The sequence below is a fragment of the Dasypus novemcinctus genome, unplaced genomic scaffold, assembly GCF_030445035.2.
Source record: "Dasypus novemcinctus isolate mDasNov1 unplaced genomic scaffold, mDasNov1.1.hap2 scaffold_157, whole genome shotgun sequence".
Taxonomy (NCBI): Eukaryota; Metazoa; Chordata; class Mammalia; order Cingulata; family Dasypodidae; genus Dasypus; species Dasypus novemcinctus.
Genome location: NW_026688157.1, coordinates 58,121 through 85,654, shown reverse-complemented (window position 1 = coordinate 85,654; position 27,534 = coordinate 58,121). Strand labels below are relative to the sequence as shown.

Genomic DNA, 27,534 nt, shown 5'->3' with positions numbered 1-27,534 from the left:
TTCATTTTTCTCAAAACATATATTGACCACTCCTCTCGGTATACTCTGAGCACCTTGACCGGAAGCTCTTGGAATGCGTAGACCCCCGTGGCGCCCCGCGCGCCATCAGCCCCCTAGGCCTTGCCGACAAGGCCCTTCACAGCCTGCACGATGGCGTCCTTGTCGATGCCAAACATCTTGAGCAGCTCAGCTGGCTTCCCGCTCCTGGGAACCCGGCTGACGGCCAGGCGGGTGACGGTGACGCCAGGCTCACCCATGACTGCGGCCGACACCGCCTCGCCTATGCCACCTGGGTAAAGGAAAGGGGGGAGTCACGTGATGTGGCTTCAGGGGGAGCAGCGGGTGGGTTCCTGGAGCCCCAGAGAGCCAAGAATGCAAGGGCACCTCTTCACCCCCCTGCCAGGACGGGCCCCTCCAACCAACCCCGCTAAGCCCACACGTGGTCTCCAAATCGTTGAGACCACCACCCTCTGGGTGGCCATCCATAGACCGGCATCTGCACTTGACCCCAGAGTCTGAGCCCATCTCCTCCCCAGGGCCTCCTAGAGGAAGGACCCAAAGGCAGTGGCCACCAGAGGTTGAGGGGACGAGAGGGAAGACAAGGCAGAACACGGGGACGTCTCAGGGACATTGGAATTGTCCTGCATGACGCTGCAATGATGGATACAGGCCTTTTTATATATTTTGTCATTACCTACAAAATGGTGTGAGACAGACGATAACCTATATCGTAAACTTAGGGAAGCGGATTTGGCCCAATGGGTAGCGCGTCCGCCAGGGTTCAAACCCCCGCCTCCTTGACCCGTGTGGAGCTGGCCCATGCGCAGCGCTGATGCGCACAAGGAGTGCCCTGCCACGCTGGGGTGTCCCCCGCATAGGGGAGCCCCACACGCAAGGAGTGCGCCCCTTAAGGAGAGCTGCCCAGCGCGTAAAAAGTGCAGCCTGCCCAGGAATGGCGCCGCCCACACGGAGAGCTGATGCAGCAAGAGGACCCAACAAAAAGAGACAGATTCCCGGTGCCGCTGACAAGAATACAAGCGGCCACAGAAGAACACACAGCAAATAGACACAGAGAACAGACAACTGGGGGGTGGGAGAGAAATAAATAAAAAATAAAATCTGTTAAAAAAAAAACCCAAAAACAAACAAACTATATTGTAAACTGCAGCCCGCGGTTCGTAGCGATGCTTCAATGTGTGCAGCGGCAGCCCACGCAGCCCACTAAGGAGGGAGGTTGACGTGGGAAAGTGGGGGAGGGGGAGGGGGCAGGCGGGAATCCCCTATATGTTTAAGGTAATATTTATGTAATCGAAACCTTCTTTAAATAAAGAGAAGGGTGCGCAGAGGGCGGCTCTCTGGCCCCGCGCCTCGTTCTTTCTGCCCCGCGGTCCACCCCGCCCACTGCGAGCAGCAGAGGTGGGGGCCTCACGGGCCTCCTGGGGGGCAGCGGCCGCGCACCCGTTCCGCCGCCACCAGGCCCAGCCTGAGGCCCGTCCCCGCCGCCCCAAGGCGCAGCGCCGGGGCCCCCGCGGCCGCCCTCCTGGGGCTCGGGCGACGGGCCCGCTGGCCCCACCTCTCCCGGCCCGGCTGCCCGGTACCTTCGTAATAGTGGTCCTCCACGGTCAGCACCCTGCCCTTGGTGGCGCGGGCGCTGTCGACGATGAGTTTCCTGTCCAGGGGCTTAATGGTGAAGGGGTCCAACACGCGAATGCTGATCTTGTCTGTGAGGGGACAAGGCACAAGGGCGTGGCTGAGGGGCCGGGGCTGCTCTGCCCTGCAATGCACCCTGGGGGAGGTCTCGTAGGTGCGGGGTCCCGAGGGCCAGCCAAGCCCCCCCACGGCTTGGCCCTCCTCCTCTGCTCATCTGTGACCTGGGTCCACCATGTGCTATGTTTAATTTACCACCTCCTCCAGGGAGCCTTCTCTGATCTGCCCTGTGTGGTGCTGCCTGCCTTAGTGGCATCCGGTCTGGGAAGGGGCGAGCGCCCCCTCCTCCTCTGGCTCCTGGGCCAGCTGACAGTCAGAGCATAGCTCACCCCACAAACGTCACCTCGGGCAGAATATGCGGGCCTGTGTGGCTCTCCCTCATCCTCCCTAGTACACCTCGGAAGATCAAGGGGAAGCGGGAGGGAAGGACAGGCAAGGGCTCACGGGGAGGGAGCTGTGGCCACAGGCAGGATGCCAGAGGGTCAGGCAGAGGCCCAGAAGGGCTTCCTCGGGGCAGACCCCAGCCCGCGCTGGCTCTCAGGACGAGAGCCGCATCCCTGCACGGGGCTCCTGGCCGCGGCTCGCCGCCCTGCCTCCTGCAGCTGCGCCCCGGCTGCCCGCCCTCCTGCGCTCAGCAGCTCCCCCTGGCGTCAGGGCCTTTCCTCGGGGCCCGCCTGCCCGCCAGCCCCAGCGTGTCTGCCCTCTGCCTGGGGGCGCTCAGCGCAGCCCAAACGCGACGGTGAGCCCGTGATTCAGTGAGCCCATGATTCGCGTCACAGCGTGCCACGTCACCTTAACCTCCAGGCCTGCCCTAGGGCACGGGGACAGCTCCACAGGCAGAGCCGTTCCAGCCACGGGGAAGAGCTCTCTTAACTACAGCCTGGCTGAGCCACAGGTCCAAGCCCTCATCTGGCCCCAGAGCTGAGGGTCAGGGGCTGAGCGCCCCGCCGGACACGCGGTGAACACGCTAGGGCGTCCTGAGCTCCCAGCGTCCTCTGGTTAGGCCGAGGGAGCGGTCGGCGCTTGGTCTCCCTGGCTGCCCCCCTCACCTTTCTTCAGCAGGTCGGCTGCAGCCAAGGCCTCGTGCAGGGTCACCCCAGCCCCGATCACGGTCACCTGGTCATCCTTGCTTTTCAGGACCACCTGGGGGTGACATGGGGGGGGGGGCACAGTGAGGCTCAGGGGTCCGGTGGCCCAGGGCCTGACCTCCCGGCTCAAGCAGCTTGCCGAGGCTCAGCAGGGGGGGTTCAGGCTGGCTTGGTGGGTCCCCTGGGCGTGAACCTCACTGACCTTGGCTTGTCCGACCTGGAATTCCTCATTGTTGTCGTAGATGATGGCGTTTTCCGGGCGGCTGGTCCGGATGAAGCAGATACCCTAGGATGGAACAAGGAAACCGAGGCTCCCGGGGCTCAGCACATCCAGCCTGGCGGTCTCTCCTTCCAGAGAGGCCACCCCTTCCCCACCTGGCAAACACCTTCCGCCCTATCGTCCCCACGGGGGTTCACCTTGTCCCAGCCACTCCTCTAGCAGAGAAAAAGGACTTCATTGCCCTGTGCAGGCAGCACTTCCCTAAACACTCCTCCTGAGAACTGCCCAGTGACTCTGCCGGCCTCAGGCTGACAATGACTTTCCCACCAGGCAGACCCACCTCTCGAATGCATGGTCCACCCCTGCCCCCAGAACGGGGACCATCGGGGCCCTCTGCTCTCCTGCAGCCTCTGCCACTCTTGATCTGGGCCAGGTTGCTCGGTCTTTTTATTTTATTAGCAAGTCAATTTTATTGATACATACTAATAAAGCATACTATTCACCCAAAGCATACAATCAACGGTATTTGGCATAATCACATAATCATTCCTTTTCTGTCCTGGAGAGCCCAGCTCAGGAAGGGCAAATAGGTGTCAATGGCAGAGGTTGCTGGGATTCAGTGGGAAATGGGCCACGTCTGCCACGTGGCAGGGGTGGTGGCCTGTATCTGCTTCCCTGTTCTAGTCCCCACAAGCTGCACAGACCCCAGGGGCAAGGCCGGGAAACACCGCCCAGGGCACAAAGTGACCAGCTCTGTGCCTCCGTGCTGGCCTCCGCTTCTGGGCCCAGGGAAGAGCCAGCAGCTAGCACGAGAAAGAACAAGCAGCCGCAGCTGACCTACCTTGGTGTTGGCTGCCAGTTCCACCGCCTTCTCTGTAGACACGCCGTCACTAGGGTAGAAGACGGTTGCCATGGGGACTGCCCGGAACATGGCCAGATCCTCCAGGGCCATCTGAGAGGGTCCATCCTCCCCTGGAGCGCGGGGAAGGAGAAGCTGCAAGGACGCCTCCGCCGTGGAACGCAACCCCGGCCCTGCTCCGTCCCGCCCTGGCCCACAGGCTGGAGGGAGGCCACAGGTGTCGACTCACCGATGGACACGCCGCAGTGGGAGCCGCAGAGGTTGATGTTACTCTCGGAGATGGCTGCCATGCGAATCTGGTCGCTGGCCCGCGTGAAGAAGGCGGCGAATGTGCTGCAGAAGGGCACCGTCCGGTCGCGTGTGGCACAGCCCACAGCGACGCTCACCTGGGGGCAAGCGGGGCAGGCTCAGCCCCAGAAGGGGCAGCGGGAGGGGAGAGAGGGTCTGGGGTCGCAGACTCCACTGCCCTCCCCCCATGCAGTGATTTCTGTGCACCTGTGGACTCCTGTTTCTGAACACCAAAACTTCGACTCCAAATCATCATCCCGAAAGTTCTCCCAGAATTCTTTTCCTGGGGAACATTTTTCTCCTTTCATGGAGAAGAGTAAAGCTTGGTCCGAGAGTGTCTCTCCTTCCTGTGCTTCCGAAAGCCCCCGCCCCTCCACCTCCCTGGCCGTGCCCAGGCCTCTGCGGAGCGCCCCACATCCCCCGCCTGGAAGCAGTGAGCGCTGTCGTGGATCTCCCATCGGCTGCCCCCCTCCACGGCTCCAAAACCTGCTGGCTGGCTTAAGCCCCTTCCCCAGCACTTAGGTTCAGCCTGAGGAAGAGCTGCAGAGGAAGGAGCTCCCTGGCCCTAGGGGCATCCAAGCCAGGCTGGGCTCCCTGATCAGGAAAAAGGGAGATTTTGAAAAACAGGACGAAACGTCATTCCTTATTGGACCATCTCAATTACTGACAAGGGGCTGGTCCCTGACAGGTGCCCGCCGGGGGCCCACGGAGTTGCTTCATCCGTCATCCCGCAGGGCGGTGGCCCAGAGCTTTGTGCCTGAAAGGTCCCCAGCTCCAGCCCCTACTGTGCCTGCCCCTCTACCCAGAAGGTCCTTTGCTCCCAGGTGCCTTCACCAGCACCCCAAGCCTGGGCGCGGCTCCTGCATGACTTCACGGCCTTATATGGTGCCTGTTTGTATGGTTCATTTGCACCTGGGTGTGACACCTTCACCCACTGGGGTTACTCGAGGTCAAGAGTCAACGCTGGCTCCACGCCGTACCTGTGGTCTGAAAGGCTGGCCCACAGCGGGCACGTGGCAGGGCCCACATGGCTGCCCGCAGGGGCCGGAGGGTTCGGCCTGCGTCCTGCCCCTCGGGCCACCCCCCTGCACCCGTCCCCCCAGCACCCACCATGTTCTGCTCCGCAATGTAGCACTCAATGAAGCGGTCTGGGTGCTCTTTCCTGAAGAGGTCGGAGAAGGTGGAATTCTTAGTGTCCCCATCCAGGGCGATGACGCGGTCGCTGGCGTGGCCCAGCTTGGCCAGGGCCTGCCCGTAGGCCTTGCGGGTGGCGATCTGCGGGAAAGGGGGTGGAAGGCTGAGCCGCAGGGCGGGAAGGGGCTCTGGAGCCCCTCGGCCTCCGGGAGGCCACATCCTTTAAGGAGGAGGATAAAAATCGGGCAGAAAACTAATCCCACTAGCACAAGGTCCTTGAAAGCTTGAACAGCGGAAAGGTGACATAGGAGAACGTCTCCCGCGAATGCCTTGGGAATCCAGGGCCAGCTGTCCAAACTGCAAAAGAGGCCCTCATAACCCCACCTTCCCTAAAAGGTCTGTGAGCCCACCCCGCTTCCCAGGGGAGTAAACTGAGGTCCTGAGAATCAGAGAGCCAGACTCAGGACTGCATCGATGGGGGTCACTCAGGGCAGGGGCCCCAGACGGACCAGGAATACAGGGGCTCAGGGGCCCTGGGCTTTGATTCCAGCCCTGTCAATAGCTTGCTGTGCAATGGTGGGCAAGTCCCTTGCCCACTCTGAGCCTCTACTTCTAACCTGTCAAAGGTAGATCATTCCAGAGCTGGCTGTCCCCAAGAAGGAGCTGGCAGCAGCTTCCACCTCAGACTCTGATTTCCCTGACCTTCATTTATTTATTTTTAAGATTTATTTTTATTTATTTCTCTCCCCTTCCCCCCCACCAGTTGTCTGCTTTCTGTGTCCATTCGCTGTGTCATCTTCTGTGTCCACCTACATTCTTGTCAGTGGCACCAGAAATCTGTGTCTTTTTGTTGCATCATCTTGTCAGCTCTCTGTGAGTGCGGTGCCATTCCTGGGCAGGCTACACTTTCTTTCACGCTGGGCAGCTCTCCTTATGGGGCGCACTCCTTGCACGTGGGGCTCCCCTACACGGGGGACACCCTTGTATGGCACGGCACTCCTTGCGCACATCAGCACTGGACATGGGCCAGCTCCACACAGGTCAGGAGGCCCTGAGTTTGAACCCTGGACTTCCCATGTGGTAGGGGGATGCTCTATCTGTTGAGCCAAATCCACTTCCCTCCCTGAGCTTTAAAAATCAGTGCTGTCAGCTCTACGGTACTCCCTGTATTTGTAATGGCGCAATGGAGACACCTCAGGGCTTCCCTCCTCCAGCTAAAGCCACAGCCCCCTTTCCCAGCCCTCCAGAAGGTACCTCTTTGCCCCATGATTGGGTACCAGAACACCAGGGCCATCCCACCCCCAGAAATTCCAGAAGAGCAAGGTCCAACTTTGTACCTTGTCCCCAACTTTGTAGCTGGGCGGGGTGGGCATGCGGATGTTGGTGATGTCCACGGAGGGGGCGTCCTCCTGTGGAGGGGTCGCCAGGATCTTCTTCTTGTTCTGGATCTGGCTGTAGATTTCCTGGATGACCTGGTCAGCCATGTTTTTAGGTAAGGGCTTCCCATGCCAAGACTCCTTGTCTTCTACCCCTGCAGGTCCAGCACAGGAGGGCAGAGCAACAGGTAAGATGGAAGCCCTCAGAGGGGCCAGGAAGGGGCTCCTGGGGGGCCAGCCCTCTACCCGGTGAGGGCAGGACAAGCAGACACACGGGGTGCTGTTGTAGGAGACCCGATGAGCAGGACGCCCAGGTGTCCGGCACACAACAGGCTCTTACTAGAGAGGTGCCCCAGGAGCTCGGTATCGCCCCACCTGCCACCTCCCACCTCCAGCCTGCACAGAGCAGGGGCTGCTGTAGAAATCACAAGACTCAGTGGCTGGGCTGGGAGGGATCTTGGCCATCAGAAAGGGACACTGAGGCCCAGAACAGGGTGGGGACTGCCCCAATCACCGCTGCAGAGCCGGACAGCAGAGCCGGCTGTGTAAGCAGCACCCAGGCGTGCCCAGCCCACGGCACCTTGCTTAGATGTCCCTCTCCTGGAGGTCACCACAGTCCAGGCCCCACCCAGCAGCCTGCAGACAGCCACGAGGGGTGGAACACCTGAGGGGTCCATGCCAAAGAGCAGCACTGAGGCCGTGACAGCCTGGGGCACCCCGAGTATGCCCTCCTCAACCTCCACCCCTCCCAGAAAGCTCCACAAACCACCTCGTCGACAGCAGAGCCGGCAGAGGGAGCCGTGGTCCCTGGGTGGGTGCCCCGCTGCCCCCAGTCTCCCTGTGTCTTGGGCAAATCCCTAACCACATCGAGCCCCATTTCCCATTCTTCAGAATGGGCTCTCGGCCCCCACGAGCCTAGGGAGCGAGTTCCGCCTGTACGGCTCGCAAGCCTGGCACAGGACGCGCCCCCAGCTCTCCCAGGCGCTTGGCCCACATGGGCCTCCGCTAGGAGCTTTCCTATCACTGCCAACCTCCTGGGGCTTTTAGCCACAAACCTGCACTTGGAGCAGACCGCTGGGGCTGCTAAGGACACTGCAGAGGTGCCAGCCAGGCCGGGGTGTTGGGGACTGCCTCGTACCAGAGGCCTTTCTCCTCACCCACAGGCCCTCCCCAACCTGTCCTTGGCTTACTGCTTCAAGGCCAGGCTGCCCTGGGTTCAAATCCTGGCTCAGCCTCACTGGCCACTGAGTCACCTGAGCAACTCACTTATCCTCTCTGAGCCTATTTCCTTACCTGCCAGACACCAACCCGGCCCCACAGGGCTGCTGGGAGGATAGGATCAGGCCTGGCACCCAGACAGCCCTCGGACAACTCAAGTTCCTGCTCGGCTCTCCCACCCTGGAGGCACCTTCCCACCCCACACTGCACAGCTGCTCCAGGCCATGGCCTGTTGGGAAGTGAGGGGTGCCCTCGGTCCCCAATGAGGCAGAGAGCCCGGGCACACCCATAAGGCAGCCGAGGGCCCACGCCTCCTCCCCAATCCCACCCCAGCCAGCGGCAGGCGCCTCCCAGGTGGTGGTGGGGGGCTCGTGCATACTGACCCGTAATCCCCCTGCCCTTGAAGGTCTTGGCGATGACAGCCGTCGGCTGGTGCCTGGCCTGCCCGAAGGCCTTGCACAGCTCCTCCACGCTGTGTCCGTCCACGATGATGGCGTGCCAGCTGGGAACAGAGGGAGCGTGGCACCACGGGGGCAAGGCCGGGGGCTGGGAACCCGACGACAGGAAGGGGGCAGGCCTGACTTGGCATGGGGAGGGGTTTGCCCTCACTCAACTCATAGCCGTGACCTGGGAGAGCCCGCGGAGCTGGGAAACCTAAAACATCCTTGTTGCTGGTTTTTGTTATTTCTTGCTCTTTTCACGTTCTTTTACTTCCTTTTGTTTGCCTTTGAATTCAGTTTCCTCCCCTCTCCTAAGCCATTCAAAGCTTAGTTCATTTATTGTCTCTTTCATTCCTGATCTACTCATTTCCTATGGAGAAGTATTTTGGGATAATGTACTGGTTTGGAATCTATTATATTCTTGATGAATTTTTGACCCAATTTTTATTTAGGAAACACATTTGAACACTCCATAGATGTTGAAGCTGAGTGTGGTACTGAAATGTTTAACAAAATGTCCCAAGTTGGCAAACATTTTGGGGGAGAGGAATGGGAACAGGACCACCTTTCTCTTTAAAGCCATCTTTGCAACTCTTTCTGGAGAGTTAATAAAACAGCAGCTGACCCCTCCAGTGCTCACTCAGCAGGCCGTGTGCTGAGCAGCCTGCCTACCAGCCCATTCGAGCCTTGCAACCCCCTGGGGCTGGCTCTGCTTTTGCCCCCATTTTACAGATACTGGAGGTCAAGGAACTTGCCCAAGGTGGCAAAGCTTGTCAGGCGCGGAGCCTGGACTTCACAGGGAACCTGGCCCCAGGGCTGCAGGAGCCCTGCGGGGCTCTCCTCCAGGTGTCCAGCTCAGCGTGGCCTCGAGCACTCTGTCCAGCAGGCAAACGCCGCTGAGCCACTGCTGGCTGCCTGGTCACCGCCGTGGGCCTCGACCTTCCACCTCCAATTTGCTGCCCTTAAGGCGCTGACTCTTCTGGAGGGCGGCCTGGGAGGCCACACGAGCACGGTGTGCCCAGAAAGAAACTCACTTGAAACGGGGCCTCGGGCCACAAACCCGGCGTGGTGGCCTGAGCCCAGGGGAGGGGCCTGAGCCGAGACCAGCTCTAGACCAGGGCTCGGTCCTGCCACCGACTTCTGTGCTGGGCGAGCGCTCACCCGAAGGCCTCGCAGCGCTTCTGGTACACGTCCACCTGGTGCTGCAGCGGCGCCGGGTCGCTCTGGCCCAGGCGGTTGATGTCGAGGATGGCGACGAGGTTGTCCAGCTTGTAGATGCTGGCGAAGGCCATGGCCTCCCACACCGAGCCCTCCGACAGCTCCCCGTCTCCCAGCAGGCAGTAGACGCGGTAGCTGCGGACAGAGCGCGGCGAGGGCTGAGGCCGGCCCCTCGCCTGGGCGCGGCAGGCGCCCAGCCCCTCCCCACAAAGGAGCCTGCTCTCGAGGCGAGAGGCGAGGGCCAGATGGCATCGACACGGAAGGGGCAGCCGCGCCATCAGGTGCCCATGGCCCCCGCCCCATAAGGAAGGGGCTTTGAAGCCAGGGGCTCCGGAAAGAGGCGCTGGCCACCAGGAAAGAGCTCGAAGACCTCCCAGCCCTGGACGCCGACGTCCTGAGAGATGGGGGTCCTCACGGCAAGATGACGAGGAACCGGTGAGCAGGCAAACTCCTGAAGGCAGGGCGCTCAGGCCAGCGCCCGGGGCTCCTTCCGCCCCCCACTCCCATGGGCCAGCAGTGTTGGGGAAGCCCTGGGGACCTGCTGGGTGGGCCAGAGGTGGAGGGGAGCCTGGAGACCATGCCCCACTGCCACTGTCACACTCGCTCAGTGGCACCCAGAGCAGGAGGCCACAGGTGGGGGCACGAGCACCGGGCAGGAACTGCAGGGCCACAGGCACTGGGAGGACCAGGTGGCCAGGGTGGGACGCCCCCCAGGCTCCATGGCTGGCTCCTGCCCAGCGCCTTCTGGCCTTCTCCTCCCCTCAGTACCGGGGCAGAAGTTTGATATAATTGATAAATTCCAAACAGAAATACTGGATTTTGTTTGTAATCTGATCTGTGCCTGGGCAGGACTGAGTTATCTTTAGGGCGTGGAGTCCCCACCCCTTGGTGAGTGGGACTCACAGATAAAAGGTGTGGCAAAGGACAGAGTTGGAGCTTTGATGCGGGGATTTCTGATTTGTTAGAGTTTGATGCTGAAGACCCGGGAAGCCAGCCCCAGGAAGGAAGGACCCTTGAACCCAGAGAAAAGCCAGCCCCAGGACCGCAGGAACCCGGGAAGCCTGACCCCTCGCAGACGTCAGCAGCCATCTTGCTCCAAACAGACTTCAGTGAGGGAAGTAACTTATGCTTTATGGCCTGGTATCTGTAAGCTCCTACCCCAAATAAACACCCTTTATAACACCCAGCAGATTTTTGGTATTTTGCATCAGCATCCCTTTGGCTGACAGATACAATAGGCAACTAGAATCTTTTCAAAGATCGAAACACTAAACTTGGGAAAGACTAGCCAGTGGGTGGAAGGGGTGAGGCTAGAGATAGACACCAGCTCAGGGGGCCCTGACCCCAGCCCCGGGAGCAGGGAGGGGTCGGGGTGGGGGCTGAGGATAGAAACAAAAACCCCATCCGCTGGGCAGGCCCCTGCTCCCCGGGGGCTCCAGCAGGGCTGGTGCCCGGTGCTAGGCAGAGGGACCCTCTCCACCATGAAGTGCAGCTGTTATTCCCAACACACAGGTGAGGAAACAGGCTCGAAAAGGTCAAGGGACTCGTCCTAGGTCTGGCTGAGCAGGGATTCAGGCACAGGCCTGAGTGGCTGGCTTGGACCCCACATGCCCCACTGCCCTGTGCAGCAGCCCACGCAGGCTGAGGAGCGGGCAGGGCTGTGCGGCCCCCAGCGGAGGCCGGCGCCCAGAAGGGCCCCGAGGAGACCCGGCTGCCCCACTGCTGCTGTAGGGAAGGCCTGGACCCGGCTGCAGGCTCAGCAGCCCGCGTCTCAGGGACCTGCAGCCATGCGCAGGCAAGGAGGAGGAGGAGGAGGAGGAGGAGGAGGGAGGGGCAGGAGGCAGCCAGCCAGGGCGCCGGCGTGAGTCAGCGCTTCTGCGGCCACCAGGTCAGGAAGTGCTCGCCCGCCCCTGCCAGGGCCTCCCCTTCCGCGGCCTCCACCAGCCAGGGACTCCAGGAGGAGGTCTCAGGGCTCATGCTTCCCCAGACCCGGCTTACCCGAAAGTGGGACTTGAACCCGAGACCGCAGACTCAGAAGGCTGTGCCAGAGAGGCCCATGGGGAGCTCGACTTCCCCAGAAGGAGATTCCAGGGAAGCCCACTGGCTGCCTTCCCTGCCCCACACCCACTTCCCGGGAAGCGGCACTCGGGCTGAGAGCTGGCAGCGGCGTCCCGGCGTGGCCTCGCGCTCTGAGGCCCACGGCTCAGGCCAGCAGCGGGTCCAGGGGCACGCCAGCGACGGGCCGGGAAGGGAAGGGGCTCCCGTGGCAGTCTGGGCCAGCTCGGAGGCCTTGGACTGCCTGGAGCTGCTAAGACGTGGGGGTGGGCGCCCTAAAAGCCTACAGCCAGGAGCTCCCGTGAGCAGAAGGGGCTCTAAGCAGAGGGTGCACGCTGGCTGCAGAGCCGGTCCAGCAACGGAGGACGGGCTGGGCGGGTTACCGCCTGCCATAAACCAGCCTGGTGCAATCATTACCATCCCTCGACAGTTACTGTCGTAAGAAAACACGCACAACAGGACGGTTTCCGTTTTTCAAAAAGCAGACCTATACAACTGTATAAATACTAGGCTGACAAGTTTGTGGGTTGTTTTTTGAAGGAAATACAATATGTTGTTCCTGAAGTTTAAAAGGGGGGATTATGAATGAGCAAAATGCTGATTTCTTTTTAATACCCTTCCGTATTTTTCAAATGAGCAGGTATTTTATAATACGAAGGGGGGAAAAAAAGCATCCGAAAGAAGGGCAAGGGAGCCGGCGTGGCGCGCTCTCGAGGGCTGGTGGATGGGGGAGCAGTGTGGGGAGCCGGGCACGCTCCATCGGGCGCCGCCTCCGGGCGCCTGGCCCGGCTTGATAATCCCCTGGATGCCCTGCCCCCCCCGGGGCCGGCCAAGGGCCTGAGCACCCTGGGCTCTGGGAACCCGGCTAAGCCCCTTCTCCCCACATCATGCTCCGCTGTGTTGGGATCTGAAGTGACACTTGAGAGGGAATTATTTCAAGCAACTGTAGACAATGATTAGCTCACATCTCTGGGTCTGTGTCAACGCCCTTAAACACACACCCATTCTCTGTAACTCTCTTCACTTCTGGGTGAATCACTTTCTTTAGGTGAGGCTGAGCTCAGTAGGGACCTGTAAGTGCCCACCAGCCCGGCTCACCTCCCGGGGAACACGCCAGGACCCTTGCCCCCCACTCCAGAGCAGCCCACACGCGAGAGGGACACACGGGAGGTGGCCCCTGGATGGAGCACCCTGTCCACTCGCTTCCTCCCGCAGCCACCTGTCCCCAGAGGGCTCAGCTCCCACATGCCTCCACGTGCCTTCCTGCCCCAAGACCACCCAGGCTGTGGCCCTTCTGCAGTGGGAAAGCCCCTGGCTGTGGACCCCAACCCCGCGCTGGTGAAACAGCCGGGGCCGCCCCGTTGGCCCTCCACCTGCAGGGCCTCCCAGACCAGCCTGGAGAGCCCAACGCGGATCCTGGCCCGAGGGCACATGAGGCACAGGCTCTGGCCAGCCTCGGGGGGTCTGAGGGGCAGAACGGGCCATTCACGCACATCAGTCCAGGCAGACGAGGAGGGATCTGGGAGGTGACGGTTACCTGGCTCTGTCGAAGTACTTGCCGGTGTAGGCCATCCCACAAGCGGCCCCGAGGCCCTGACCCAGGGAGCCAGTGGCCACATCCGTGAAAGCTTGTTTCTGTCATAATAGAGGGTCACAGTTACTCATGGGGCAAAGGCGGAAGCTGTGTGTTCCCCTCCCTCCCTCCCTCCCTCCCAGGAACCTGGCCTCGCCCCTACCTGGACCCAGTGGGGCAGGCTCAAGGGAATTCTCCAGCCTGGGTGGCCTCCACCTGAGATGGAGTTCTCATTCTCCTAATAGTCATTGTGGTATTGGGTGTAGGGGTTCAAATCCCAGCTCTGCCCACTTGCAAGCTGTGTGAGCTCAGGCCAGAAACTGAACCTCTCTGAGCCTCACTTCTCTCATTTGTAAACAGAGCCCACACCATCCATCTCCTAAGGTAGCTGGGAGAGTTCGTGACAAAACTGGCATAAAACATCTGGCTGTAGCAGGTGCCCGTGCCGGGGACTGACAGTTTTCGTTGGAAGCCATGAACTCTGAACATTTGCAGGGATGCCAGCTGGCACGTGAGCAGCAGCCTGGGGCCCCTTTCCTGGGGCGTTGCCAGCATCCTACTGCAACCCTGGGATTGATCGAGCCCGCGATGGGCCTCTGCCCCAAGCACAGCAGGGACGGGAAGCTGGGTGCCCAGGGCTCGGGGGGAGGCCCCGAGACTGGACACGGGTGCCACTGGCGGGGGCCTCAGAAGGTCCCCCCATCTTGACACCCTTCTCTGCCTTTCAGCCTCTCAGTGGGGGTCCGTGCCTTGGGTGGAGCCAGGCCTGGAGGCTCGGGGGTGCGCTCACCGGGACTGGGTGCCCGTCCAGGTCGGAGCTGAGCTTCCTCAGGTTGAGTAGCTCCTCTTCAGGCAGGAAGCCAGCTTCAGCCCAGGCCGCGTACAGGATGGGCGCCGCGTGGCCCTGCCGGAGGGCGGACGGCGGAAGGGGGGTCAGACAGGGAGCCGGGACGTGGGGGCTCGTCCCCCTACACGCCAAAACTCGGGTACCCGTTTCGGAGGGGCGGGAAAGCGAGGCTGCTTCCCTCCTCTCGTCCCCTCCAGCCCCTTGGCTTTCAGCCCCAAGCGCCCAGCGCCGGGCCAGGGCACGGGGCACAGCTGCGAGGCCAGCCAGGCCAAAACCCCAGCAGGCTGCCCGCCGCCCGAATCCCCGGCTGCTGGCAAGCACGGCCTTGGACGGACTTCTGAGCTCCAACGCCTGCCCCGGGAGACCAGAGGTCACAGAGCCAGGCCCGGAGTTGGCGCTGCTGGCGGCACGGCTTGTGGCTGTGATGCAGGACAAAACCCTGCTGTGGCTCGTCACCATCCGAGGGCCATGAAACCCCAGACCTGGCCCGACTCCTGGCTGCCGATGCCACACATGGGCAGAACACCTGGCCTGGCCATGCCTTGTCCCCAAGCCTGTTCCTCTGGGCCAAACCGTACCACACCTGGGCTCCGTGGGAAAGGATCCCGTTAATCCCCTCCTGCCTTCCTTAACTCGGTCGAGCTCATCAGCTGTGCGGCCCAGAGCCAGACCCGGAGGCAGGGCCGCGCTGGCAGGTGGAGAAGGGCCCTGGGAAGGCGGGCAGGCTGGGACTGGACCCCGGACACTGGCTGCAGTAACTTCTCACCCCCAGTCCCAGGAAGGGCAGCCGGGGCAGGCAGGCTCTGACCTTGGAGAGCACGAAGCGGTCGTTGTGCAGGTTCCGGGGATCCTGGGACTTGTAGCGCATGGTGTGGAAAAAGAGGACAGCCATGATCTCCGCGGCGCTGCAGCAGGACGTGGGGTGGCTGCGGCCCAGGAGAGAAGACGGACACGCGCGTCACCCCCCAGACCCCTGACGAGTAGCGCCCACCCGGGTCCCTGCACGAGGACCTGGGGGTGCGGAGGCCGAGGAGAGTCACAAACCTGGCTTATCAGAGAGCCGTAGGCTCCTGCTGCCGGGGGTGGAGGGGGCGGAGGGGATCTTGAGGGCTCCGCTGGGGGCTTGGGGGCCTGGGCCAGCCAGGAGCTGTCACACCCTCCCAGGGGCCACCAGCCCAGACCCTCAGAGTCACAGGAACTGAAAAGCTCTGGGACTGGACGAGAGTAAGAAGGAGGGGCCAGGAGGGCACAGGAGACCAGCCTGAGCAGCAGGAACCCCCCAGGCCCGCCCGAGGCAGCATAATGGCAGGCGGCTGCAGTGGGCCGCTGGGCAGCTGAGGTGGGCGGGGGGCGGGTGGGTGGAGTGGGCAGTGGGGGAGGCTGGCTGAGGTGGGCAGTGGGAGGGAGTGGCTGGGGGGGGGCGCTGGGGTGGGCTACAGTCCGGTTCCCACCTCGTGGCTCGATAGCCATGGGGAAGGTCGGGGAAGGTCGGGGAAGGTCAGGGAACACGGGGTCCCTACCACCAGCCGGTGGGCTCTGTCCAGTGGGCCTGCCAGGACCCTGCCCGTCTGTGAGGGGCACCTGCCCTCCCAGCCCTCAGCGGCCTGGGTCCGGGTGTCAGGGAGTGAGGCTCCCAGAACTACCACAACCCCCCCAGCAGCCTCAGCACATGGTTTGGGCGTCTGAAAAGCTGGGCTTCCGGCTTCCCAACAGCATCCAGGCTGGGCAGCTTGACTATTTAGTTTATTTTTAAATTTTTAAATTTTTGGGCGGCTTTTTAAAGTGGGCATTGTGAGGGCTGGTGTAGCAACTTGGACACATGTTTTTGTGCAGAATTTAAAAAGTGAAACACAATCTCATTTTCTACAAAGGCCTAAGGGCTGGCGCAGGGCCTGGAGTGGTGGGTTGAGGGGTTGCCCCCTGACCCATTTTAGCCTCTGGCTCTAATCGTTGTACAATCAGGTATTCGAACAGCTATTGGGCAAAAGGATTAACAACAGCAAGTTCAAGAATTACACCCTAGGATGAGACTTGCCCAGGTCTCTGAGGACCGCCTGATTACTCCAGCCCCTGCCTCTCAACACTGGGCTGGAGCTGGGGTTCCCGCCACGGCAAGCCGTAAGCCTGGCTGATGCCCTGGGGTCCCGGGGTTTGCTAGGATGTCAGTCTCAGGGCACACGCCCCTGGCCCCCCCCATGCAGCTTGGCTCCGCCCTCTGGCTGCTGAGCCCCCCCCCCCCGGGGCCCTGCACACTAAAACATGCCCAGCGCCTATGCCAAGGGCACATGCAGCACCTGGGCACACACGAGCCCCCCGCTCCCCTGATCCCGCCAGCAACCCCTTCGGGTTAGGGGTGAGTCACTCCCAGCGCAGACACGTTAGTAGAGAAACCCCGAGGCCCGTCCATGCTGGTTTAGTAGCCACGCTTCTGGCACACCATCCCCTCATACTTAACCATTTCTACGAACTCCCGGTCAGGGGGAAAAGACACTACACCTGAAAGAGGGAGGTGAGGAAATGTCATCGAGAAACGTGCGGACTGGCAGGACCCCACGCCCCGAGTCCCCAGGGCCAAGCCACACCAGCCAGGCCGAGCTGCCCTGGCCGCCTCCGAGGACAGCCTGCCCTCCTGCCATGAGGGAGGGCCGGGGAGGGATGTGGATGGACCCTGGGCCAAGCTGCCCCGAGGAGAGTGAGGAGACGCAGGCCCCTCCCAGCTCCATCCATGAAGGAAGTGCTGGGAGCGGAGGGCCAGACCAAACACGTTTCTCAAAGGCCTCCCCCGCCTCCGGGGACACACGTCCTCTCAGAAGTCCCCTTGCCAGGAAGGTCTCTGCTCACCCCGCGAGCAGGCATTCTGCCCCCTCACCGGTTTCCCTATAAGAAAAGCATCCCTCTCCCCTCTGACGGGGTCTCTTCAAGAGACGATGGGTGTCAGCTAACCAAGTGCCCCTCCCATCATATACACGCCGTGGGACTACATCACAAGGATCTTTGTGTGTGGTTTCTCAGTATACGAACAAACCAGGGAGGCCAAGCATCTCTAACCGCCTCACTGAGGCAACCCCCACTACTTAAAAATACAAAAGAAGAGGAAGAAGAAAAAAATGTTATGAAGAAAGAAGTACCCCAAGAAGAACGTGAAAACAGGAGTTAAAAATCAATAGCTGGAGCAGATGTGGCTCAAGCACTGGACGCCTCCCTCCCACATGGGAGGCCCCGTATTTGGTTCCCAGAGCCTCCTAAAGAAGACAAGCAAGACAGTGAACTGACACAAAGGGCTGGCGCGGTGAGCTGGTGCAACAAACGGACACAATGAGCTGGTGCAACGAGATGACACAACAAAGAGCTATAACATGCAGGGAGCAAATGTGGCTCAAGAGATTGGGCACCTCCCTCCCACATGGGAGGTCCCGTGTTCATTTCCCAGTACCTCCTTAAAGAAGACAAGCAGACACAAAGAGCATACAACGAACAGACACAGAGAGCAGACAGCAAGCACAAACAACAAGGGTGGGGGGAGAGAAATAAATAAATAGATCTTTTTAAAAATCAGTAGCTAAACTTCAACTTAAAAAACTCTTAGTAAAACAGAGGGAGCTCAAAGAGAGTAGAGAGAAGACCATAGAGAATAGAATTTTATGAAATAGCAACCAAATATACAATAAAAATAATCCAAGCCAGAGTTAGTTCTTTAAAAAAAAAAAAGGCCAAAAATTGAGCAAACTTCTGACAAGGACAAACAAGAAAAAGAGAAAGGCAATATTGGAAATAAGAAATGTGGGGCATAAGTACAGCTGCATTGAAGATTAAAACATAAAGAACACTCTGACCTGATGCCAATAAATTTGAAAATGAGAAAATTTCTAGGAAAAAATTATTTACCAAAACTGACTCAAAAGACAGAGAATTCCTATTTCTACTTCAGATAGTCAGCATCTCCTGGGGAACTCAACAAGGACTTCACCCAGGTCCCTGGCCTGCAGCCTGCCCTATAGAATTTGGACTTGTGCATCTCTCCGGGCATGTGCTACAATTTAATATAATCTCATGCTGTGTACAGGTATCTCCTGTCGGTTGTTTCCCTAGAGAACCCTGCCTAATATAACACATGTCATTCCAACTATCATCCACGGGTTATTCACGAAATAGAGCATGCAGGAGAGTGTAACAGAAGATGGCATACCTTCAGAGGCCCATCACTTGTAAGGCAGATGCTATTCTGTCCTGCACGTTCCTTTTTCTCTACAACTACACTACCAACAGTGGCTAAACCAAGCACATTTGGAACCTTCCTGCTCTAGCAGTGTTGTACTATTTACTAGCGGTGAATAGCATCTAAAACTTTAAGATTTTATGCACATAAAAATAAGTAATCTTAAGAACCCTGGGTAGAAACTTTCAACATTCTTGCTTTATGGTGAATAAGAGTAGCTACATTTATTGTTTCTTCAGAAATCTCTTAAGCTATAGTTCTCACCTGAACAGAACTGTTTGACCTTAATTGACTTTTTTCAAGGACTCATTTTTGTAATAAATGGTCATCGCAATCACAGAAACTGCTAACTTAAATGTACAAGAGAAACAATCCCTAAAACATAAAAGGAAAATACACAAAGTGAGTATTTTGAAAAGAGAGGTTAGGTCCTTTGTAACTTACGTCAGTTCTCAAGAACTTCTGCAGGAGCCTACTGAAAAAAATCTGAGCAAGTGTGGACATATACATGTTTAACTAGTTGACATTCACAGAGCTGATGCTTTACCAATATTCCATCTTCCTTTCAACTTGCTGTTTCTAAATACACTAGAGTATCGAAAACAAAAACTGATACAAAAAGAAACTGAAAAGTTGAGTAATCTTTTAATCATTTCCAAATTAGCAGTAGTGGTTGAGGGTGCACTCTCCCTGAGACCCAGCAACTCCGTGTGGAGAAACGCAATACCCAGGGGGAGTGCAAAGGCCTCCTCCAGCCTTCACGGGACGGTTCCCTGAATCGCTTGTAATGGCAAGACCTGGGAGCCACCTCGAGTCCATCGAAAGAATAGATTAACTGCAGTATATTCACATAATGGAATACTACCCAGCAGGGATGATGAGTGAACACGTCATAGATCCCGGAGCACGTGATCTCACACACAGAGCACACAGCAGAAGGATCCGTATAGAAGATAAAACCAAATGTATTGTTCATGAATGTCTACAGATGTCAGAAAACTATAAAGAAAACAATGGAGGGAAGCAGGCATGGCTCAATTGATAAGAGTATTCGCCTACCATATAGGAGGTCCAGGGTTCAAACCCAGGGCCTCCTGGCCCATGTGGTGAGCTGGCCCACGTGCAGTGCTGCTGTGTGCAAGGAGTGCCATGCCACGCAGGGATGCCCCCAGTGTAGGGGTGTTCCACACAAGGAGTGTGCCCCGCAAGGAGAGCTGCCCTGTGTGAAAAAAGCGCAGCCTGCCCAGGAGTGGCACCACACACACGGAGAGCTGATGCAGCAAGATGACCCAACAAAAAAGAGACACAGACTCCCAGTACTGCTGAGGAGGCAAGCAGACACAGGAGAACACACAGCGAATGGACACAGAGAGCAGACAACTGGGCGGGGGGAGAGAAATAAATAAAAATAAACCTTTAAAAAAACACAGAACAATGGAATGATAAGGTGAAATTCATTGGAGGGGAAGGTAAGGAGAAAAAAGACATACAGGTCTTCTAAAGTACTAGTAAAGTCCTAGTTCTCAAGGTGGTAAGTACACGTAAGGATCATTGTTTATAAAATATATGTGCATTTACACATATTTCTATGTATAAATTTCTTGTAAAAACTGCTCAGAGCAGAGTGGTTGTAGCTCAGTGGTTGAGTGTCTCCTTCACATGTATGAGGTCCCAGGTTCAGTCCCCGGCCCCGGGAACCTCAAAAAACAAAACAAAACAAAACAAACTGCTTGGGAGAGTATTCCAGGATGGCGGGGCAGAAATGAACTTCAGAAGCCACCCTTGTTCTTCCTGTTCCCTTAACCGCCCAAGTTGGCACCTGCCTGGAAAGAAACTCTAACTCCAGACCTCAGATTGGTTCACTTCCTCAGTTTCTTCAGCACGCACGTCACCTCCTCCAAGAAGCCCTTCATGATCACACTATCTAAAACACCTCGCCTTCCCCCTATTTCACACTTGCAACCACCTGACCTTGTATGGTAATTAAAAATATTTTTTTACTGTGGTAATATAAACACAATATAACATTTCCCATTTTAACTACTTTCAAGTATACAATTCAGTGGTATTAATTACAATTCATAATGTTGTGCTACCATGTACCACCACCCATTACCAAAATGTTTCCATCACACCAAGCAGAAACTCTGCATCTATTAAGCATTAATTCCCCATTCTCTACCCACCCCCTCCCCCTGGTACCTTGTAATCCGACTTCTGTCTCTATGGCTTTGCTTCTTCTAGTTATTTTATATATTTCATTTGTGTCTGGCTTATTTCATTCAACAAGACGTCTTCAAGGTTCATCCATGTTGTCCCACGTATCAGGACTTCATTCCTTTTCACGGCTGAATAATATTCCACGGAGTCTCTCTATATGTGGTTATTCTTTGCCTGTCTGTCCTCCCACAACAGAAGCTCCGAGAGGGCAGAGACTTGGAGCCTTTTCACTACTGTGTCCTCAGGACTGAACAGAACCTGACACAAACTGAAGACACAAATAAATAACCGAGGGATCCTGACTCTGTGACCTGGGGAAAAGTGACCTCTGTGAGCCTCAGTTTCCTCACTGTAAAATGGAGATAATAGAAGATGACTGAATGAGGTAGTTTGTGTGTAAAGAGTGCACAGAAAATAGCAACTACTCAGTAAATCTTAGTTCTTATTAGTCTCAGAAAGCCTCCTTATTTCGAGGATGGGATGCCAAGGTCCCTAAAGGGGAAGTGACTTGCCCAAGGTGACAAAGCCTGCCAGCCGCAGAGCTGGGGGAAAAGCAAAGTACTAAGAAAAACCGATGAACGGGTAAACAAAATGTGACATATCCTTAAAGTGCAATACTATTTGGCAATAAAAAGAAACGAGGTACCGCTTTTTGCTTCAATGTGAGTAACCCTTCAAATATTATGCAAAAGGAAGGAAGCTAGACCCGAAAGACCTCATTCTACATGATTCCATTTATATGAAATATCCAGAAAAGACAAATCCAGAGACAGAAAGTAGATTAGTGGGAGCCTGGGGCTGGCAGGAATGAGCAAGTTGGGGTGAGGATGGAGAGTGACTGCAGATGGGCAGAGGGATATGTTTGGGGTGATGCAAATCTCCTAAAATTGGATGGAGGTGATGGCTGCACAACTCTGTAAATGTGCCAAAACTCACGAATTGTATGTAAAGGGTACATGGATTAAACCTCAATAAAGATGCTAAAAATTGTTTTTTAGAGGGAAAAAGTGCTGAGAGAGCCTGGCAGAGGAAGTTCTCGGGTGTCCACACTTCCCTGCCCAGTTGTGCAGCCCTTAGAGATTACGTCCAACCCATGAACGCAACCAGCCTCTGAGCAAGCAGCCCAAACAGTGTGCCAGACCCAGCCGCGGGTGGACCCCGAGCTCCCGCCACGTCCCACCCTGCTCCGAATGCACACCGCAGGGTGCCCAAGGACTCCCAAGGACTCGGTTCTGGGTGCCCTCACGGAGGCCTCTGGACCTGGCAGGGCAAGTTCTGGACTTCCTGGACAGATAACTGCTGCCTGTGGCAATAAGGGAGTTCCTGATTTTGTAGGACCAGTGCTACCTCTGGTGGCAGGAGGTACGCCTAAGCAGAGGCAAAGTCCAGGGGTCGGAGCTGGGACAGGGCCCAAGTGTGGTCAGAGTTCACAGGAAGGGAAGCCATGGGGAGCATCTCGGCCAGACCCTAGCCCCGGGGCTGCACTTCATTCTCAGCTTCAAAAAACACTGACCCTCAGCCCTGCTGAGCTCAGAGGTCGCTTGGCCAAAGAATCGGGTCATTCTGGGGCAGCCAGGTGTCTTCACACTGAGTCGGGACACGGGGGGCCATGGAGGCGACCTCAGCGGAGTTTCCTGCTACCTCAGCTGAGGCCCAGGTCAGGGTGGGAGCTAGGGGTCTGCGGGGAGCAGCAGGCCAGGGCAGACCCTCTCTACATGGTGCAAGAGACCTCGAGGAGCTTGGCCGCAAGGGGCCTCCTGAGCCCTCAGCTGAAGCATTCCCCGAATGCCTGATGCTGAGAGGAGGGAGGGAGAGGGGCCACATGTGCAGCCACTTGAAGGCCGCATGGCCCCCCCGGAAGGAAGACGGAGGGCAGCAGGCCGCAGGCCCCGGAGCTTGCTTACGGGCCGAGCTCAGCCCCACTCCGGAGGCGCCCCACTGGCAAACCGCTCGTCTATGAGCCTCAACTTTAAAGGTGTGGAAACAGGCTCTGGGAGGGAAGGTCCTTCCGACAAGGCCACGGCCACCCCAAGCACGGCCGGCTCAGGGTCCTGGTCTCCTGCTGCCCACCAGCCGGCCTGGCCAGACGTCACCCTCCTGAGCGAAGGAAACCCCCAGCAGTTACCAGACGCTCCGGGGAGAACTGGGGTGTCTAGACCGCCTGCCTCGGCGTGCAGGCCACCTCTGCCACGGCCGGCGGGGGCTCATTTCATTTTGTCAAAGCCTGCGGGAGGTGGACGCTTGCCACAGTCCCCTCAGCACGCGGGTGGAGACGGCCCCGGAGAAGCCCTGGCCACCGTGGGTGCTGCTCAACAAAGAGCCCTCTGTGAAGGCCCCGTCCCTCCACCGCCAGGCCCAGCCCCCCAACACAGAGACCAGTGTCCTCGGGCTGCGCAGGCCGCGCCACTTCCAGGGCCTGGGGAGGCCACCACACGCCAGGCAGCCATACCGGGAGGAGCCACCGAGTCCGGACACCTACAGCCCAAGGCCTGCCCGGCAGCGTCAGGGGGCTGCCAGCAAAAGGTCTGCCCGGAAGTGCTGTTCTGCTGCCAGCACTCTGCCAGCTCCCGGGAGAAGGGGCTACCCGGACAGGGCCCCTTAATAAAGGCTCGGCCCGAGGATGGTCCCTTGGGCTGTGGCTACAGCCGACTGGGCCAGGACCTGGACTCGGGCTGCTCCGGACGGAACCAGGCTCCCTCGGAGGTGAGCCCCAACGCAAACGTCCTAGGGACCAGCTCCCTTGCACATGCCTTTCACAACCTCTCTTGCGACAGGGGTTGCAGAGCCACGTGACTTCCTCCTGAATGCTTCAAGAAATTCTCTGCGGCATCTTTGACACACATACTCAGACAAGTGTGCATGAATCATTGTATTTGACACACACTTGTTTTCTTTTGGCAAATGGATACCTTTTGAGTTCAATTCCTCCCTCAGGCGTCACAATGTAAACAGGGGTGTAACTCCCAAATACAGTATCTGTTTCTTTTTGGGTGTCTAGCTATCTACCCAAGGCCCAGGGGAGCCACTTGACCCTCCTGTAGCTGGAAATGTTACTTCATTTCCCAGGAGGGCCTCTTGAGCTGATACCCTGGCCACTGTGGTACCTGACCTTCCCCTTTCCGATTCCTTTCCATTGGCTGCAGCCCCGTGTGACTGCCACCTTGCCACCCACCCAAGAAGTCTTCCCAGGAACTCAAACCGTCCGCTGGGCAGTATGGAACAGCCCCTAGTTACCAGCATGGGCAAGTTACTTAACACACCAGCCTCAGTTTCCTCTTCTATAGTGTGAACATACTAGAATCTGACTTATTGCATTTTTCTCAGAATGCATGAAACATTATGTCAGCTCATATTAGCAATAAAGGATGCTCTGTATGTCACAGGGACTCCTGTTTATCTGCTCAACCATCCTGTAATTGTCTGGCAAATAATACAAGGTGTGTGGACCTACTGTGTGGCAGACTGGGGGAGGGTAGACTGGGAGTGAGCAGGGTCTCTGGACACAACAGGTGGGACTGGTAGAAACCCAAGAGGGAGGCCTGTGCCTGGGATGGGTGGGGACGTGGAGCAACAAAGGGTCTAATTCCTTGGGAGAAACACAAGGTGGGTGTGTACCTACCCTGCAGAGCAGGAGAGATTTCCTGGACAATATCTCCCCAAGAAGCTGGCCCGAAGCCAGGCTTGTCTTTGTTCTAAGCACAGAGCACAGCTCCGAAGGTCTCTGGAAACCTGACCAAGTCGCTCCTGACCCAGGCCTCAAAATCCCCGTGTGCACCTGGCACACTGCCGTCACCCTGGCCACCTACCTGGCCACAAACGGGGCACCTGAGTCCCTGCAAACACCCGCCATGGTGTGGGAGGTGCTATTATTGCCCCTATTTTACACGCTCTGAAAAAACTCACTGGCTGACACTCTCAACCACCCCGCGGGTGCCCCCGGATGCACAGGGGCCCCTGTGATCACGTCACTGCCACTGGCCGTCTTTGGAGGAGGCTCCTGGGGATCGCAGCAGCCTTCATCCACCTTTTGAGCCAGGAGGGCTGGGGAGAAAGGCTTGTGGAGGATGCGTGCCCCTGCCTTGGGGCACACACGTGGCAGCTGGCCCTGCCCCCAGGACTTCATCCGCTGGGGCCCTAGCCCGGGTCCCCCTTCACTTGTTCAAGTCCCATTCATAGCCCTTTCAGCCCAGATCTTAAGTCAGACCTCCGCTTCCTGCTGGGTGCAAGGACAGTGCACCCACGTGGTCACTTTCCTCCCCCATCTTCCTTCCCCTCCCCCACCTCTCCATCTCAGCAATCCTCTGCTCCCAACCCCAGATGCCGGGAAACTGGGTGGTGAAGGTAGAAGGGGTAGCTGGAAGTGGGGAGCACGCCAGGGCTCTGTCCCTGCCACCCCCCTGTGAACCCTGAGTCTCCCCGCGGTTCAGACTTGGACCGCCTCAAATCCCAGCCCACGCTGCGTGGGACCCGGGCCGGCAGGCTAAGGCTCTGGGTCTCCGAGGAAGGCGGCACGTAGCAGTGGTGGGGAGCACTGAGGGGCCGCGCGTGGAGAGCTCAAGCCGAGGGCCCGGGTCTCGGCAAGGGCGCGGTAATGATGGCCTTCCCCGCACGGCGGCAGACGGGGGCTTTGCGATTTCCCAGCACAGCCCCAGCGTCACCGAGCAGCAGGAACCCAGCGAGGGGCAGACAAGGCCTGCGGCGCACCGGCAGCAGGAACGCAAGAGGACGGCGCGGCGGAAGAGGCCTGGGGTGGCGGCCCCGGGCCCGCGCCCGCCTTCCTCGTGGTGGCATCGGGCGGCACGACCCTGAGCCGGCGCGCCCGTCGTGGCCCTGGCCTCCGGGCAGTGCTCCCTCACCCCTGCCTGCGCCCCCGGGCCCGCGCCCCCTCCCCGGCCCCCGCGCCCGCGACCCACCCGGAGCCCGCCGCGGTGGTGGCCTGGATGGAGCTGATGCGCAGGCGGTTGGCCGTGTCCTTGAGCGCCTGCAGCTTCTGCTGGTCGGGCTTGTGGTAGGCGTCCATGGCGCGGCGGCGGAGGGCGTGCGGGAGCGCGTGCGGGAGCGCGTGCGGGAGGCCGAGGGCGAGACGCGCAGGGCGCAGGGGCGGCGGCGCCTCCGGCAGCGGCTGGCAGCGGCCGAGAGTCGGCTCCGCGCGGGGGCGCTTTAAGATCTCCGGGCCCGCCCGCGGGAGGAGGGCGGGCCGGGGCGGGGCGGACGCGGGCCGGGGCGGGGCGCCCGATCACCCGAGGCCGCCGCGCCCGCCGCGCCCCGCCCCGCACGGCGGCGCCCGAGCGACCGCTCCGCGCAACGGGGAAACCGAGGCTGGGGAGGCTGCTGCGGGCCGCGGCGACTCGGACCCCAGCCCGACGCGGTCCAGATGCCTCAGCTCTGCCTGACTTTTGCTGCGCAGCCCCACGGGGTGCGGCGCTCCGGGCTTGGGCCCCTGTGTATCAGGCCGCCCCCTACGGTAGCACTAACTCCAGGCGTGCCTGGAGTTCGGCCGGTGACCGGCATCTTCGCTGCAGCCACGACTCCTTCCTCGCACGGCCCTGGCTGGGACGGACCGGGGAGGCTTCCTCGCTAATCTTGTTTTTCCAGATGCACAAACTGAGATCTAGCGAGGTCAGCCAAGGTCATCGGACCGGCCGGTGACCAGAGCCGGGTCTCCTAATTCCCGGGCCCCTTGGGGACCATGAAAAGGAGAATAAAAGCAGCAGCAGTAGCTGTGATAACTCCACCTAATGGTAACTGAGAGATCACTGAGGCAGAGAGAAGGGATCTGTTTCCCGGTGCCCTGAGGCCGGAGCCCCCACCTCCTCTATCACCAGACCCCGAACCTCCAGGGAGTAAGGCTGCCCAGAGTGGGGGCAGGGAAAGGACTGTCGTCATGGACAACCCCCCCCCCCCCCACGCTCTGGGAGGCCCGTGCTGTTAGGGTGCCTATTTTACAGAGGGAAAAGAAAGGCAAGCCCCTCACACGGGTGGCCCATCAAAGGTCTCATCCACGCCTGCCTGCTGCTGAGGCCGGCGACAGTGGCTAGGCCCTGCCTGTGTCCCCTCTGTGTCCCCTGCATAGCCTGCACTCACCACTCGGGGCATGTGGGACAATGGACTAAATGTGGGTGAGTCCCCCCCTCAACCCCAAGGCGGGGGGAGCGCCAGAGGCGGAGGCAGAGCCAAGCCAGGCCACTCCTTTGGCTGACCTGGCTCCCAGATGCCTGGTCAGACTGCAGGGTGGCATCTCAGAGCACCTGCTGGCCCACCCCACAGAAGTCCCCATCCTGAAAAGTATGTCGACGTGGGGACAGAAAGCAGAAGGGAAAAAGGAGCTTCTTCAGGGTCTCGGCAATCACGCGTCCTGGCCCTCCAGCTGGCCAGGTCATAAAAATTGCTTGAAGCAGTTGTTAAAACACAGGACCCTGGGGGACACGGCTGTGGCTCAAGCAATTGGGCTCCTGTCCACCATATGGGAGGTCCAGGGTTCAATTTCCAGGGCCTCCTGGTGAAGGCAAGCTGGCCCATGCAGCAAGCTGGCCCACATAGGAGTGCTGGCCCATGTGGCAAGCTGGCCCGAGCAGAGAGCTGGTGCAGCAAGGTGACTCAACAAAAAGAAACACAGAGGAGAGGCAATAAGAGACACAGCAGACCAGGGAGCTGAGGTGGCGCAAGAGATTCATCGCCTCTCTCCCACTTGGGGAGGTCCCTTGATCAGTTCTGGAGCTGCCTAATGAGAATACAAGCAGACACAGAACACACAGTGAATGGACACAGAGGGCAGACAACGAGAGGGGGATAAATAAATAATTAAATCTAAAAAAAAAGTGCAGGTGCCTGGACCCCGCACCTGAGAGGGAAACACCCGTGAGTCTGGCAGGATCTTGGACTCTGGAGCTGGGCAAATCTGGATTCAGTGCCCTGCTGGGTGTCCCACAGGACTGAGTTATGGCAGGTAAATCATTTCAAGGCCAGTGTGTGCTGAAAAGATGTCCGTGATCAGCTGTTACTGGAGTAAAAGCAAGGTGCAGAACAGCAGAGTTCAGGTTTTATTTTCTGCATTTCTCTTCTGTTCGAATTTAAT

The 27,534-nt window shown here is 58.6% G+C and overlaps 1 protein-coding gene across 1 annotated transcript; it reads right to left on the bottom strand.

Moving 5' to 3' along the window:
* TKT (transketolase) lies at nt 1–25,644 on the bottom strand. Its single transcript, XM_004464449.5, has 14 exons — nt 25,373–25,644; nt 14,832–14,949; nt 13,967–14,080; nt 13,141–13,238; nt 9,492–9,683; nt 8,274–8,392; nt 6,634–6,827; nt 5,273–5,437; nt 4,104–4,260; nt 3,857–3,987; nt 2,998–3,081; nt 2,757–2,850; nt 1,599–1,721; nt 1–289 (listed from the first exon to the last, which is right to left on the bottom strand). The coding sequence occupies exons 1-14, from the start codon at nt 25,477–25,479 to the stop codon at nt 114–116; spliced, it is 1,872 nt and encodes a 623-aa protein (XP_004464506.1). The 5' UTR covers nt 25,480–25,644; the 3' UTR covers nt 1–113.
* Between the last annotated feature and the right edge of the window lie 1,890 nt (nt 25,645–27,534).